Source organism: Gouania willdenowi, chromosome 19 (assembly GCF_900634775.1).
Source record: "Gouania willdenowi chromosome 19, fGouWil2.1, whole genome shotgun sequence".
Lineage (NCBI taxonomy): Eukaryota > Metazoa > Chordata > Actinopteri > Blenniiformes > Gobiesocidae > Gouania > Gouania willdenowi.
This window is the reverse complement of record NC_041062.1, coordinates 9613490-9629781: the sequence shown is the minus strand read 5'-3', so window position 1 is coordinate 9629781 and position 16292 is coordinate 9613490. Positions and strand designations below refer to the sequence as shown.

The window sequence follows — 16292 nt, the reverse complement described above, 5'->3', positions numbered from 1 at the left end:
AAGAAAAAAAATGAACATAATGACTACAATAACACACAAAACAAACACAATAAATGAGAAGAAAATAAGAAAAACAAAAATATACAAGAACATTTTATATTTCCCTGTATTAATATTCAGATTGGTCATTAATTTATATAATTATATCAGACAATCACCGTTTTTGATAAAAGTTTCCCATCACTGTGCTAGATAAATAAATATCATTTAAAAAAAAGCACAGGAACCTTTAACAACAACATTACCGCACCCTGCTGTTGGAAGTAAAGTAAGACGCCCCGTCTACGTAAAAAATTATTTCTATCATTCAAAAAGAATAAAATATGATCAAAAAGTTGAATTAAAATTAAAAAACGGTCTTTTTCAGTTTGTAATTACTTATAAAACTTGTAGAAAACCCGGAACATATCACCGCCCCCTACTGTTAGGAGTAAGATTAGGCCACGCTATTCTAGACAAATAAATCCCCTTCAAAACAAAAGCACACAAGCTTGTTTTAATTTTTTTTTCTGTAGATGCGACTAAAGTCCAGAGCCTATTTTACGCCAGACCAAGACCAAAAAGAAAACAAACCAACAATTTACTCTCCCTAACTACATCTTCAAAATAAAAGCCTCAGGAGCTTGTCCCAGATTGTCTTTAAAACATAAATGCAACTGAAAGCAGGTTCAGGTCCACTTTTAGGACCCGACCCACCAGCTGAGAACCTCTGTGTTAATGTCTCATGTGCATTGTGTGCTATTCACTAACAGGAAGTAGAAGTCAGTGACAGACGATGACGAGAAAGTTTCACTTCCCTTCGTCGCAGTTTAAACGTGGAGCAGAAAATTAGACCAGGTTCCTGTAGCGAGGCCTCGGATGCTTTTTATGTATCTGAACTCAACCATCACTGTGGAGGTCAGCTACATCTGTAACCACAAAGTGACTGCATTTTCTTCAATATTGAATGTAAAAGGAATTTAAAAAAACTTCCAAAAACAGGTCATTACATCAGAACCATCAACATCAGTCTTTGTGTTGCTCCTTAATGTGAACATGAAATCAATGCATTTTAACTGACCAATCACAGCCTCTGTATCTGCTGTGATGTCAGGATGGTTCAAATCAACCAATCAAAGAAAAATCTGAAGAATTTTAATCACATTTTAATCCAATAAAAATATAATTTAGATATAAAAAAGAAAAACAAACGGGTAGAAGGAGCTTCACACGTTAAATTATATACAAATCATTACAGCACAACAAGACAAGACAAGACAAGAGCACACAAAAACGACCAGACCAGACTTTAAAAGACAAGATCGGGCAAGACCAGACCAGATAAGACAAAACCGGGCAAGACCAGATCAGACCAGGAAAAACCTGACAGAACCAGACAGACCAGACAAGAACAATACCAGATCAGGCCACTAAAGATCAAATGAGAAAATCCAAGACCAGACCAAACAAGAAAAAACAGGGAAAGAGCTGACTTTAGAAGACAAGACCATACAAGATCAGATCAGACAAGAAAGGACCAGACAAAGAAAGACCAGACAAGAACATTAAAGAAAAGATTGTATAGGACCAGAAGTGACTTTGAAAGACAAGACAAGACCAGATCAGACCAGGAAAAACCTGACAAGAACATTCAAGACCAGACTTTAAAAGACAAGACAGGGCAAGATCAGACCAAATAAAAACATTTAAGACCAAACCATACAGGACCAGACCTGACGAAACAAGACCAGGTAAGATCAGACCAGAGAATACAAAGTCAAGATCATAAAAGAAAGGACCAGACCAGACAAGACCAAACCAGACCATAAAAGATCAGAACTGACAGGACAAGACCATCCATGATTATACAGAAACAGACTTCATTATTCCCAAAGTGGGTGAAGGTGTGGGAGTCCCACAGAGCTCTGTTTTAGGACTTCTATGAGTTCTTTTACTCTATTATCAGAAAATTAACCCTCATCATCCTCTCAGATTTATTTATCTGTGCTCCAATCATCCAGTAACCATAGAAACATCATTAGTGTGAACTCACAGTAGTCAGGTAGAACTGAAACTGTATGTGAGCTCCCAGTTTGAACTGGGAATGTTCCACATAGTTCTCTTCCTTTGTGCCGCGTCGACTCTTCATGAGCAGCTATAAATCCTCTCTTTATGTCTGATGTCATTAATCTGCTGTGGATCGACTCCTCGCTCTCGTCCTAATGTTAAATGTGGTCATCGACCGGCCGAGGCTCATCAAGCACTATGGGAGGGGTGTGCACGAGCGTGCACGTGTGTAGATCAGGGATTTCCACAAGCGCAGGCGGTGGGAGGACTCACCTACGACTCTCTTTCTGGCTGCCTTCTACTCTTAAACATGTTCATAAATGAATCTGTACCCCTTTCACACCGAACGACCTGTTAAAATCCATGAAAGATTGAAGTTTTCCACACTTTTGCGAAGCTGTTTTGGTGGCCATTTTCTAAATCTCGTGCAAAGTCTGTTAGAGTTCATCTCACGCTCCGCCAAGCAGCTAGCCTGGCGAAGCCACACCCACTTCCTTACTTGTTGTAAGGAATTGGGTCTGGTGATGCCGCTGTTTCGCGAGCCAAACAGGAAAAAAACGTCATATCCCGTGCGCCAAGCAGTATCAAAACAAACATGGCGGCCGACACGGAGAAGACGTTCAAAACTGCACTATGCTCTGTTTTTATTGTGACCTGTTTATTGTGTTGAAACCACAACAAGAAGAGGCTTTAAAACCATAAGTCTGTACCGTACTACACGCTGTTTTTGTCTGCGGGCTCCGTTTAGGGAAAAAGAACTACGTTTGTTGTGCTATTGTGGCCAGGTCCGCTCATCGGTTGATTGGTTACTCTGCACGTATTTGTCCTGACTGTTGACTGTTTCCAAACTAATCGCCTGTATGAATAATACAAGGAGATTAGGATGGATTCCAGGCTACCAAGCAGCAGCTTTACATGCCTCTCCCATAAATATATGCTAAATTTGGGAAAAATTCAATGAAATTGAAATAATAATAATAATAATAATAATAATAATTCAAAGAAATGAAAATTTGGGAAAATTTGAAAAAATATTTAGAAAATGAAAAAAAATTCAGAAAAATAAATAATAATTTGAAAAAAATGAAAAATAATTTTGACAAAGAAAAATAATTTGGGAAATGAAAAATGTTTTCAAAAAATAATAATAATTTGGAGAAATTAAAAAAGCATTTGGGAAGAATTTAACAAAATAAGGAAAATAAGAAGTAATTTGTAAGAATTATAAAGGACTTTAGGGAAAATAAGATGGATTGGAGGTGGAAGTTTCCTTATCCTTATCTGGTGCTCAGAGGACACCTTCCTTCCTTACTTCAATCATCTTATCAACCCACAAGTCTTGTCCACAGCTCCTCCTGCACTTCCTCCAATCCTTCACTTCTCCGTCAGGATCTGAAACCTAATGCCGGCTGACATCTTTGACCCTCCTCCGCTGCGATCGGACCCTGAGGCTGATTTATCTGAGCTTCATCTCCATCAGCTCTGAGGGATCGATATCACTCTCAGCTTCTGCTCCATGTCAGCAGACCCAGTGACACAAACTGGGAAACCACCACCACCATCCTCCTTCTTCACCATCCTTTAGTTTGTACAAAATACTATCACAAGAAAATTGGAAAAAAAAAATAATTTCCAAAAGACAAAACCAAGTGTTTATTTCCGCCATTGTTCAAAAATAACACCATTGTTACCAATGACAGGGTCATTACACCAACTAAACAAGGAAAACACAACCAATTGGCATTTTTTACATGACAAAACCAACAAGGAAACATGACAGATGAGAAAAACCAACATAAAACACAAGATTTAAAAGAAAAAACACACAAAACTCATCAAAATAACCCAGAACATCATCAAATATGATAAGAATGAAAAGAAAAACATCAAAATTATTTAGGGGCAACACACAAAAAGAAAACATAAAGAAAATGAAAATCTACACAAAACAATCAACAATATAAGAAACAAAAAAACAACATAAAACACAAGTAAAGATTAAAAACAATACTCCACAAAACTCTTGAAACTAACCCAAAACAACACAAAATAAGTATAAAAAAAAAAAAAAAAAAAAAAGTTTGACATTTTAGACGTCTTTTAATTGAGATAAATTTAGTCTGACATCGTTGGCATAGCGACACACGTCTCTTTCAGATTTTCCACTTCAGCTCCCGTTAGAAACAAACTGCTGGTTTCTACACTGGAAGTCGTTTTCTTGGAGCACTCTGATCTCTCAGCTGGTATTTTTATCTCCTTTCACAGGATCTTTTCCTCTCTGACATTTTTTTTTCAAACTCCTCACAGAAGAAAAACGTCCCAGCTGCAGAAATTAGAGCCGCACTCATGCACACACACACACACACACACACTCACAGGAACGTACACACGTCCATTCATGAATCCCAGCCGCTCTGACTGCGATGCTCTCAACCTGAATTTAGCCTTCACCATTTCTCTCTGAGTATTTCATTCATTCATTGAACATCCTACAGGTGCAGCAAATCTAAACTGAATCTGACTTAATGAAAGATAATCGCTATAAAATCCATGTGTAGTTTTAGAATCATTCTGCGCTTTTATGTTATGATTTTTGTGTATTTTTCTTTTGTTTTGTGTGTTTTTGGAGTCATTTTTTGTATTGTTTTTTAAGTTTCTGTCATTTATTTGTATTCTTGATGTTGTTTTTATTGTTATTTTTTATATTTCTCTGTTGTTTTGTATATAATGAGTCATTTTTTGTATTCCTAATGTTATTTTTATTGTTATTTTGTATATTCCTTTGTTGTTTTGTATATTATGAGTCATTTTTTATATTCTTGAAGTTGTTTTTGTGTGTTTTTGTTTTGTGTATTATGCATCATTTTGTGCGTTTTTGTTTTGTATCTTCATTTTAGTTTTTAATATTGAATATTTTGTATTCATCTTGTGTTTTTTTTGTTATTTTTTATGTATTTTTCATTCGTTTCGTGGGTTTTTGGAGTAATTTTTGTAATGTTTCAGTCATTGTTTTGTATTTTTGATGTGGTTTTAGTTTTAGTTTTGTGTATTTCTTTATATTTTTGTATTCATCTTGTGTATATTTGTTGTTCTTTTGTGTATTTTTTTCGGTCACTTTGTGTGTTTCTTGTGTCATTTTAGTTTGGGGGCTCCATGTGGCCCTTTGCTTCCCTCAGTTAATTTCCTGGTTTATCTTCTACTTCGCTCAATTTCGTGTAAACCAAATGTTTTTGTGGGAAAAAATGTGGAAAAATGTCCGTTAGCCTAATGCTAACATATTATGGGAAGTCACATTAACAGAATTAGCATTGTGCATATGAACACTCACCCAATATGTTGTAACTTTAACTTATTTAGCTTTTATATCTAAAATATACAACTTACAACAACCATTCTAAGTACTACAAAACAAGTATGAAAAGTGATGACTTGGGGCATTTTCTGCTACCACACACGCAAATGCTAATGCTAACGCTAACGGTGAAGAGCTTAACACCGACGTCATAACAGAGTGTTTACTTCTCCTTAACTTGCAACCTCAGCCTCTCCCTCACAAACAGCCCATTCATGAAAAACTGTGTGTGTGTGTGTGTGTGTGTGTGTGTGTGTGTGTGTGTGTGTGTGTGTGTGTGTGTGTGTGTGTGTGTGTGTATCACAGAGGAACAAAGCAAAGGTCGAGGGATTTTCAAAATAAAGGACAAATGTTTTTCTCCGTTGAGTCATTTTTTTTTCTGCTGAAAACCAAACAATCGTCCCTCACAGCTCGGAAATCAGCGTTAGAGCACATCTTGGATCACTCAGTGCTCCGTGTGTGTGTGTGTGTGTGTGTGTAGGAAAAAGGGAAAGGAGAGAGAGAGGTTTTTCGGTTTAGGCAGGGAGGGGTTTGCAGTGTGTGTAGGTATGTGAAAGACTGTGTGTGTGTGTGTGTGTGTGTGTGTGTGTGTGTGTGTGTGTGTGTGTGTGTGTGTGTGTTTTTATGAATGAAGAGTGGAGGCGAGGCACACTTCCTTTTAAGCAGCGAGAGGAAAAAAAGTCATGAATGGCTGAGTGTGTGTAAACAACAGACTGTAACAAAGATGAGGCTACGCTCACACACGATCTGATCTCAGCTTAACTTATCCTGGCTTAATTTATCTGATCTTATCCTAAATTATCTCATCTTAACTTAAGTTGTCTTACCTTTAGTCATCTTACCTCAAGTGATCGTATCTTAGGTTATTTTAACCTAAGTTATCTTATTCAAAGTTATGTTAAGTTATCCTATGATGTGTTGTGTGATCTTATCTCATTAATTAAGCTTTACTTAGAAAGTTAACTTATCCTAAATTATCTTAAGTTATCCTATATTAAGTCATGTTATCTTTAGTCATCTCATTATAATTTATCTTATCTTAAGTTATCCTATCTTGAGTTATCTTATCTGTACTTAAGTCTTCTTATTCTTAAGTTACCCTATGTTATGTTGTGTCATCTTATCTCATTAATTAAGCTTTACTTAGAAAGTTAACTTATCCTAAATTATCTTAAGTTATCTTATCTTTAGTAATCTTATTCTAAGTCTTGTTATCTTTTTCTACGTTAACTTAAGTCATCCTATGATATGTTGTGTGATCTTATCTCATAAATTCCAGCTATACTTTGAAAGCTTGACATCTCAGTGTCACTGCTGAAAATGAAGGCGATTTATTTTGAAAGAACAGAGACCCAAAGAAACAATTGGAAAGGGAAACTGGTTCAAGTTTTCCCGCCTGAAATAATGTCTATATTCCTTCACTGGTAAATGTTCTACAGGTTTTATTTCACCCTCCAATGCAAACGAGAGACAAACCAACACCAGCACCAGAGCAGAGACGCTCCACGGACCATTCAATACCCGATCAATATCTGATCAATACCCAATTGATACACATCATTAAACACATCATCACCAACAGATACGATGCAGAGCTTCACATCAGAAACATCGACACACGGAGAGGAAAAGTACTCACAGTTCTCAGAGTGGAAGTCTGGAACAAACTGTTCATCACTGTCAGGAACCTGAGCTGGAAATATAAGATAAAAACACGTTAGCATCACATTTAGCAACATTTAACACCGTTTTCAGATTTAATACCACGTTCACATTCAACACCATTTACACATTAACACTATTTTCACCGTCTGTTGCGCAATAATCGTCAGTCCAATAATCACATATTTCTTTGATTTTCATCATCCTAATAAGACAATTTGAACTATAAAGAGGACCTTGTGAGATAGCCACGCCCCTTTACCCGTTGACCCTGCACTGCCACATGCTAAGCTAACCCAAACATGTGGGTCTGGAGTCTCAGAGGAAGCATTTTGTGTGGTTTTCTTATTGTTTGTGTGTTTTTCAGCATCTTTCAGCACATTTTCCCTCTCATTTTGTATGTTTTTAGTGTCGTTTTGTACATTTTGCTGTTATTTTCTTGTGTACTTTTCTGTCCTTTTCAGTGCTATTTGAGTCATATTTTGCATTCACTTTTGGAGGTAGCACAAGATAAGGCTGAGGGCCGCATGCTGCCCCCGGACCGGCAGTTGTCTATGTCTGGTGTTACCAATTTTTTAGGTATGTCATCATAAAAATGTCCTCAAATGTGATTACAAAACCTGCACACACAAACAGAAGGGGAAAAAGAGTAAATCAGAGTTCAATCCTCTGTCGTGTGCAGGGGAAAGTGGATCACTGAGTCCATGTCCTGGTAGAGGACAGCGTTGACACTGAACAGACTCACATCCACCAATCAATCAATCACTGCTGGTTTCAACATGTCCTCATAGAAACATGCTGGACCTTGTAAAGACACACACACACACACGATGAGCATCAGACGTGTGTGTGTTCACATCTGATCGGTTTCCAGGAACAACTCGTCAGGAGCAGCAAGTCGGCACAAGAAGGAAGTCGGTGGGAGATTGGAGCATTGGTATAAACCCCAGAGACGACCTCAGGCAAGATGTAACAAGCTCCTCAACTCTAACGTTCAGCTTCAGCAGCAGAAACAACGCCTGCAGCTCACATGGCTCTCACCGCCACCGACGCCAATCCAACTAAACGACAATTAAGGAGTAGAACGTCTAATCTGAGCCTCACAACAATCAGACGACGCTCAGTGATGTCACACCAGGAGAATCCAGGAGAACATCTAACGACTGGCATGTTCTCCTGTCACATTTTTAAACCTGATTATTCCACACTCTGCTCCTCCTCTCCGCTCCACGTCTGCGTAACAGTCATATTATTTATAGCTACTTATGATCACATCTCTCCGTCAGCTCTCTGTCAATGAGCAGGAAACAAACAGTTTGATTCATCCACACCGAGGCCTCCATCTGCATCCAAAGCAGACTCCGCCTCTCTGACCACATTTAACACCACTTTTGGATTTTACACCATTCACATATTTAACACCATTCACACATTTAACACCATTTTCACATTTAACACTATTTTCTATATTTAACTCAATATTCTATGTTTAAAACTATTTTCACATTTTTATATTTAACACCATTTCAACCCCACTTTCACATTTATCAGATTTATTGTGTGTTCTCCAGGGTAACACACCATGGTACATCTACGTATCTCTGCAATGCTTCAATATCAGAGACGCACAAGTTTTATCATCATCACATTATCAACAGCATTTAAAACAATGGTCAATCAGATGTTTATGAAAAATTAGTCACTTTCTGTGTTTTTGGAGTCATTTCGACTATTTTTCTGCAATTTTGTGTATCTCTGTTGTTGTTTTTGAGTAGTTTTGTGTTGATTTCATGCATATTTGTGTTGTTTGAATCATTTTGTGTATTCCCAGAAAATCAGACCAGGATTACAGAAGTGAAACTGTGGGGATGTGGAAGTTGTAACACACACACACACACACACACACACACACACACACACACACACACACACACACACACACACACACACACACACACACACAAAGACTTTTATTTCTTATAAAAAGCTGTTTCATGTTATCAATAATAAAATAAGATTTACATATTAACAATATATATTTGTTAAATAATTGCTGCTGTAACAACCAATTACCATCACTGTGGGACTAATAAAAAATACACATTTACTATAGATAATTAAATTGGTCTTGTCTGTCTACTTTTAATTCATTCACCACCATTTGATTCTAAATAAATGAAAATACAGCTTAGTCTTTTTCAGGATTAAATAAAAGTCAATAAATGAACAAATTTTATTTAAAAGAAAAACAAAAAGTTGTTCACACGTCATTTAAAACAGGTAAAGTCAAAAAGAGACTTAATATAATGTTATTTATGTATTTGTTTAGGTCTTTAATGCAACCACAGCTGATTTTCTCAATAAATCACTGATTCTAGTGCAGAAATCCTCCTGTTTGTTCATATCATTTAAGAATGCATTTTAAAAATATCAAAGTTTAACTGCGTTTTCTCAACAAATGACCAGAAAGTTTTTGCAGATTTTCCTTTAGATCTTTGCATTTTGAAAGCTCTCCCTTTACGCACATCAAAGGCAAAGACTGACACAGCAGAGTTCATTCACACCTCGAGCGCGCGCGCACACACATTCACATACACGCAAACAATCACGCGCACACGCTTCGGATAAAGAATCAACACAAAGACACACGAACACACACGTCTCACCTTCTGTGAGCCACGTCTCCTGGAGTTGGCTTAAGTCCTGGAAAAGGTCTGAGGAGATGAAAGAAAACAAACATAAATGTCTAAAGTAAAGTAACGTAAAAAGACACAAAAACGTTACCTTCAGATTCCTGAGGGGGCAACTCTGTCTCTGTGTCCGTGTATTTCCTCTTGGCTGCCATCAGCAGTCTGTTTAGGGGCCCGGTTCCATTTCCGTGCGTCCTCTGCAGCAGAAATCAGAGAATTAGCGCAAAAACATCCGGAGAAACAGCGGCGCAGTGACGTGCACCGTAGTTTGCGCACCGTCTAACCCGTTACAACAAACTCCAACACGCACATACACACTTCGCGTCTCCAGCCGGTGATCCCGGGGCTACTTTTACGCACGGTTAACGCACACTTTCCCCGGTGGGAGCGCGTGCAAGCCCCGCAGAAACGGCGCAAGATGAAGCTCGGACACAAACAAAACGCAAAAAGCTGCGCCAAACTTAAGAAAAACCTGCTCCATACGTACGTTTGCTAAAGTGTAAGGCACTTGCTGGTCCAAATATCCATCCATGTTCGTTCCACGGCTCTGTGTGCGCTAACCGTGTGCGCTCGTGGAGGCTGATCCACGCACGCACACAGTTTCTTCGTGCAGGGAGCGCGCATCAGCAGCAGCAGCTCGTGAATGGAGCTACTGCTGCATGCATAATGAGCTCCATTCACAAAAAAAAAAAAACGCCAAAGGGGAAGTGATTACCAGCAGGATTCTGTCTGTCTGTCTGTCTCTGTCTGTGTTTTTAAAAAGCTTCTCTGCTCTAAACTCTGCGTTGTGGGTTTAAAAACAACATTTAATGTGTTTTTGTGTGATTTTTGGGTGCCACGTCAGAAATACTTTTTCACCAGGAGGAACCAGAACCAGAAACAAGCAGCTGCACCAACCTTCAGCTTCCTTTTTTTTTTTTTTTTTTTTTGTCGTTTAAACGTGTTTTAGGAGCTTTTTTTCTTCTTCTCTGATTGGCGCATTTTTCCTCTTTTAGAGGCTTAAATTTCTCGCCTTTGTCCGGATGAATGCACGCGCTTATGAATGAAGCCTCCAGCCAATCACAAACAGGAACACCGAGGCTGTGTTGTAAAGCAATGGGCGGGGTTACAGCAGAGCCAGCCAATCAGCGTGCAGCAGCCTGAGGGCTTCACTGTGACTGGATTTTCCAGTTGTTTTTCATTCACAAAAAAGAGAGAGGGGAGAAAAAAAAACGTCCATTCATAAAAACCTGCCCCAGCACGAAAGTCCTGACATGTTTTTCATCCTCCAGACTCTTTGTTTACTGCACTCAGAGGTTTGACACGCAGACGGAAACTCAGAGTTAGCCTTTCTGAAGCACTTTATTTATTCTTCTTATGTAACATGTCTGCCTACACGTGTCCTCGGTTCTATGATTTCGACGCATCGGATAAATGCTCCATACTATAGACCAGGGGTTCTCAACCTTGGGGTCAGGACCCCATTTGAGGTCACAAGACAGTGGGAGGGGGGTCACCAGATGACTTCAACAAACTAAAAATATTTTTTCTGAACAATTTGAGACCATTTTGCATGTTTTTCTGCAACTGCACCAAACTCACTACATTTTACCCTGTTTTCATCACTTTTTCTTGCCATATTTTTGCTCCTTTTAATGCATTTTGGCCACATTACTCCCATTTCTGCCACTTATCCATCACATTTCAATGCCTTTTCTAATGTGACATATGTTAACTAATTGTTCTATACTTATTAAATTACCCCATCCCCACCAACATTGACACTTTGAACCCTTTTTCTGTCTGTTTTTGGCCACTCTAATGTCGGCTGGTTCAAAGTTGCAAATTAAAGTGGGCAAAAAAAGTAAAACAGAAAAAAGTGGTAAAAAGGTTTCAAAGTGTCAATATTGGAACAGTTAGTTTACATTGGTAAATAATGGGCATAACAAATGGTGAATGTGGTTAAATTGGCAAAATTATTCATGAAAAATGACATGAACGACATTAGGTGAAAAAGTGGTGGAAAGGGTTTATAAGTGCTGAAAATGTGTTAAAAGTGGAAAAAATGTGTAGAAAAGACTTTGAAATGTGATGGAGAAGTGGCAGAAAATGGGAGTAATGTAGCAAAAATGCATTAAAAGGAGCAAAAAATATGGCAAGAAAAAGTGATGAAAATAGGTTCAAATATGGCAAGTTTGGGTGAAAATAAGCAAAAATGGGCTCAAATTGTTTGTTGAAGGCCTCTGGTGACCCCCTCCCAAGGTTGAGAACCCCAGCTATAGTGAGACACAGGCCTCAGTCATCTCTACTGCTCTAACATGATCCTTAGAAACAGTGAGCGGGTGATTTCCTCCTAATGAGGTTTACATGAACATTTAGATGTACATCACAGACCATAAATAATACATCAGCTCAGAGAAATCAGTGAAGAACGGAAACCAAAGCTAACATGGAGCTGCTTATCAAATACTCTGCATCTTTAAAGTCTGATTTCCTCCTTATGAAGGAGGTCATGATCTGAATCTGAACCATATCAATGGAAATCTGCAGAGCTACGACCACTGTTGGTTGGTCTGATGGTGTTACGGTTGGACTGGTGATCATGGTATCTTGTTACTGTCCTTCAAACGCTGACATGAAGGTCCCTTCAGTGTTACAGACGGACTAGTGACCGTGTTATGTTGCATATTGGTGTCGACGGTCTGTTGGTATTATGGGTTAACTTGTGATCACGCTGTTTTGTGACCTGTCCTTTCAGATGAGGCTGACGGTCTATCAGTGTTACGGGCGGGCTGGTGATCATGGTATGTTGTGGCCCTCTGTCAAACACTGCTATAACTGTCGTCGAGTGTTCAAGATGGATTGGTGACGCTTTTCTCAGGTGGTGTTGACGGTCTGATGGTAATCATGGTATTTAGTGAGCGTCTATCAAACCACTGTTAGTGGTCTTTTAGTGTCGCAGTTGGGCTGGGGGATCGTGTTATTTTGTGACGTGTGTGTGATAATTTCATGTAAAAAAGTTAAAATAAAAAATAAACTACAATAATTAAGACTCAGTTTACAGTTGGAGATTGTTCTTTGTGTGATCATTTCATGTAAAATAAAAATAAAAATTGATTAAAATAAATAAATAATTAAGACTGAGCTTCTGCGTCTTTACAAGTTTGGCCGGGGGTCGTTTTCTAATCTTTGACGCTCTGAGCTGAGGCGTGTCATGTGATGTCCTCACATCACACACATGTTTTCAATGTGTCGAACAATTTGAAGTCGCCTCCTTTCGAACTCTGCTAACCTGTGCTGATCTCTGCACGTTTCCTTTGCCTTTAAGATTTACGAGTGGATAGAGTGCAGATAGATCACTGCTGATGTTTCTCACACACACACACACACACACACACACAACTGAAAAACACGCTCCTGTAAGAGAGTCTGATAGAGCTTGGTCAGCAGGGAGATAAGTATGCACTCAGAGAGGGTTTTAGCTTCAGCCGTGGAGGACGAAGAGTGCTTATTGATCACAGCTGATGGACGGATGAAACCACGATGGAGCTTCAGCTGTTGTGGCTCAGATGTGAATATTCAGAGTGAGGAGAGGGGAACACTTCCTGGCAGCGACGACAGACACACGTTAGTGGGGAAAACATGGACTAAAGAAGAAGAGGATGTGGGGGGAGGGTCTATCAGTGCTACAGACATTACATCAAACATCTACAAAGGACGATTCATAGTCAGGAATCCTTCAAAACAAAAACAAAATGAATTAATTTCCTCCTGAAATTCAAAACAAATGTAAAAATACTAAAATAACAGACTTAAACCTTCAGAGAATCCACTCATTTTCTGAAAGGACAATCTGATTGGCTGCTGTAGACACCTTCACGGAATTCAAAATAAATGTAAAAAGATTAAAATAACAGACTGAAACCTTCACAGAATCCACTTATTTTCTAAAAGGACCATCTGATTGGCTACTGTAGACAACCTCTGACATCATCAACCAATCACGAGCAAGCATTTCCCTCAGTTGGCTACATAATGTTACAATATAACAAAATAAAATTTGTAATAATGTGTAAAAAACAACAACAAAAAACACACAACAGTCACAATATGTTGCCTAAAAAGGTAAATAACTCAAAGAGTTTAAATATAACATTTCTTAGAAAGTTCTCACATGAGGTGCAAGTCAGATAACATAGCTAGCGTTAGCCCCTGAGCTGAATAAATGTGAATAAAACACGGGGGAAATGATCTATATTAGTTTACAAAATGACTGAAATCGTCATAAACGTTGTCTACCTACTGAAAACACTTAAACACATGGTTTTAGCTCACAGAATTGAGTGTTGTTGTTATTGTTGTTGTTGCTACACGATCCGTACCGGAAACTCCATCCGTCCTGCGCATGTGCGGGAGTGATGTCACTTCCTTCACTAGCATTTCTTAAGCTTCTGTGACGTCACGTGACGTACCGTGATATTTGACGTAAACGTAAGACGTTTGTAATATGTTATAATAGTATTTATGTAAATATGTAACTGTTTTTGTCATGAGTTTAATTGCTAATTGTAAATTAAATTACATTATTATATTTAAATTGAAGTAATATTTCAATTTAAATATGAATACTTAAATAATAATTTTTTTTAATAAAACTTATACTCCGCAACCTTGAAAACAAGAACAAGCGGGTAAAAAAATTGATGAATCAATGGAATAAAACTTATAAATAATAAAAAATAAATAAATAATTTAAAAAACGTATATTTACTTTAAGTATCGACATTTATATATAAACATTCAGTGAGGTAAATTTGTAGTTTTATTCTTTACTTTTTACCATCATTGCACTGAATGATGCAAACAAGTTCATTTTTCTTAAATTTTCATTTTTCTAATGCAACACCACTTAAATCCATATCTGCAGACTAACACAAAAGCTAGAAATTGCTTTTGGGAGAATTAAGAATTGATTTAAATTCAGCAAAACAAAGCTAGAACAACAGCACAAATTCTTTTTCTGTGGAAATACCAAAACAAATGTGGACCAGTTTCACATTTTATGGCAAATACTGGCCGATAAATTCACCCGTCTCTGATTACGAGCGCTGTTTATAAATCCTAGAAATGTTTTAACTTTTAACCTTTTGACAAATTAAAAACAGTCGTCAACGTTCAATCCAGGATGACTAAAACAAGCCAAACAATGGGATCAGTTTGGGAAGGTTGTGAGTTCAAATAATCCATGGTGACCTTTCCAGGAAACGTTGTGTGTGTGTGTGTGTGTGTGTGTGTGTGTGTGTGGGTGTGTGTGTGTGTGTGTGTGTGTGTGTGGGTGTGTGTGTGTGGGTGGAGAAAACCTCGGCGGTTCGTTTGGTCTGCATCTATTTTCAGGTGCGTTGTTTGCTAAAGTAAATCCTTCCTGGATATAGAAGTGGAAACTAGTCCAGGAGAGGATGTGCTGGAGCTGGGAACGAACACACACACACACACACACACACACAGACAGACAGTTGGGTTTTAAGCAAAAGTTAATAAGAGATATTTTTTGGTCGAGTATGAACAAATTGTCATGTTTGGGACTCCTGAGGGCAGTGTAACTTCCGGTTTAGGTACAAAGTGAAACATCATCAAATGTACATGATTATAAGACCTGTATGAATGTTTTATCATGTAAAGCACATTGAGTTGCCTTGTGTATGAAATGCGCTATACAAATAAATTTGCCTTGTAGTGACGTCACAGAAACTGTTACAGTAAAAGTTAGTTCACTTTCACGTTTGACCAAAATTGAAGAAGAAAAAACAGTTTGTCATAATTTTGTAAGTGCATTATCAGTATCACACACACACACACACACACACACACACACACACGAGTGTTTGCTTTGGGAATCATTTTCCAGTTGGCATGGCTGCTCTCTGACCGTCTCCTAACAAAGCAGTCTCCATGACGCCTGTATCGCAAGTGTGTGTCTGTGTGTGAGTGTGTGTGTGTTGAGGGGGAGATGTTTTTCTTTTTTGTGTTGGGGGAATAAGAAACAAAACCCTATATGGCCAATGACTCCAAGAACACACAAAGCTTCTTCAAAACACTAAAAGGACTAAAACATTTGACAGAAATAATAAAAAAATAAAATAAAATAAAAACTCAAAATATAAACACAAAAAAACCACAAAAATCACAGTGTGTTTGTGGGGACCCGTTTGTTCTATGCTCAGTGTGTTTGTGGGGACCCGTTTGTTCTATGCTCAGTGTGTTTGTGGGGACCCGTTTGTTCTATGTTCAGTGTGTTTGTGGGGACCCGTTTGTTCCAGGTTCAGTGTGTTTGTGGGGACCCGTTTGTTCCAGGTTCAGTGTGTTTGTGGGGACCCGTTTGTTCTATGTTCAGTGTGTTTGTGGGGACCCATTTGTTCTATGCTCAGTGTGTTTGTGGGGACCCGTTTGTTCCAGGTTCAGTGTGTTTGTGGGGACCCGTTTGTTCCAGGTTCAGTGTGTTTGTGGGGACCCGTTTGTTCCAGGTTCAGTGTGTTTGTGGGGACCCGTTTGTTCCAGGTTCAGTG

At 38.4% G+C, this 16292-nt stretch overlaps 1 protein-coding gene across 2 annotated transcripts in view; it reads right to left on the bottom strand.

Annotated features, from left to right (window-relative positions):
• The window catches only part of etv4 (ETS variant transcription factor 4), a 36382-nt gene extending 22238 nt beyond the window's left edge, over positions 1–14144 (bottom strand). Inside the window, exons 1-4 of one of the 2 annotated variants that reach the window (XM_028475929.1) lie at positions 14065–14144; positions 9845–9947; positions 9727–9774; positions 7038–7091 (exon numbers count right to left, since the gene is read on the bottom strand). In XM_028475929.1, coding sequence (XP_028331730.1) covers positions 7038–7091; positions 9727–9774; positions 9845–9947; positions 14065–14136 — 277 coding nt within the window. In that variant the 5' untranslated portion in view covers positions 14137–14144. Of the gene's footprint in view, positions 1–7037; positions 7092–9726; positions 9775–9844; positions 9948–10237; positions 10405–14064 lie in introns of those variants that run through there. The other variant, XM_028475930.1, reaches the window with a different exon arrangement.
• Between the last annotated feature and the right edge of the window lie 2148 nt (positions 14145–16292).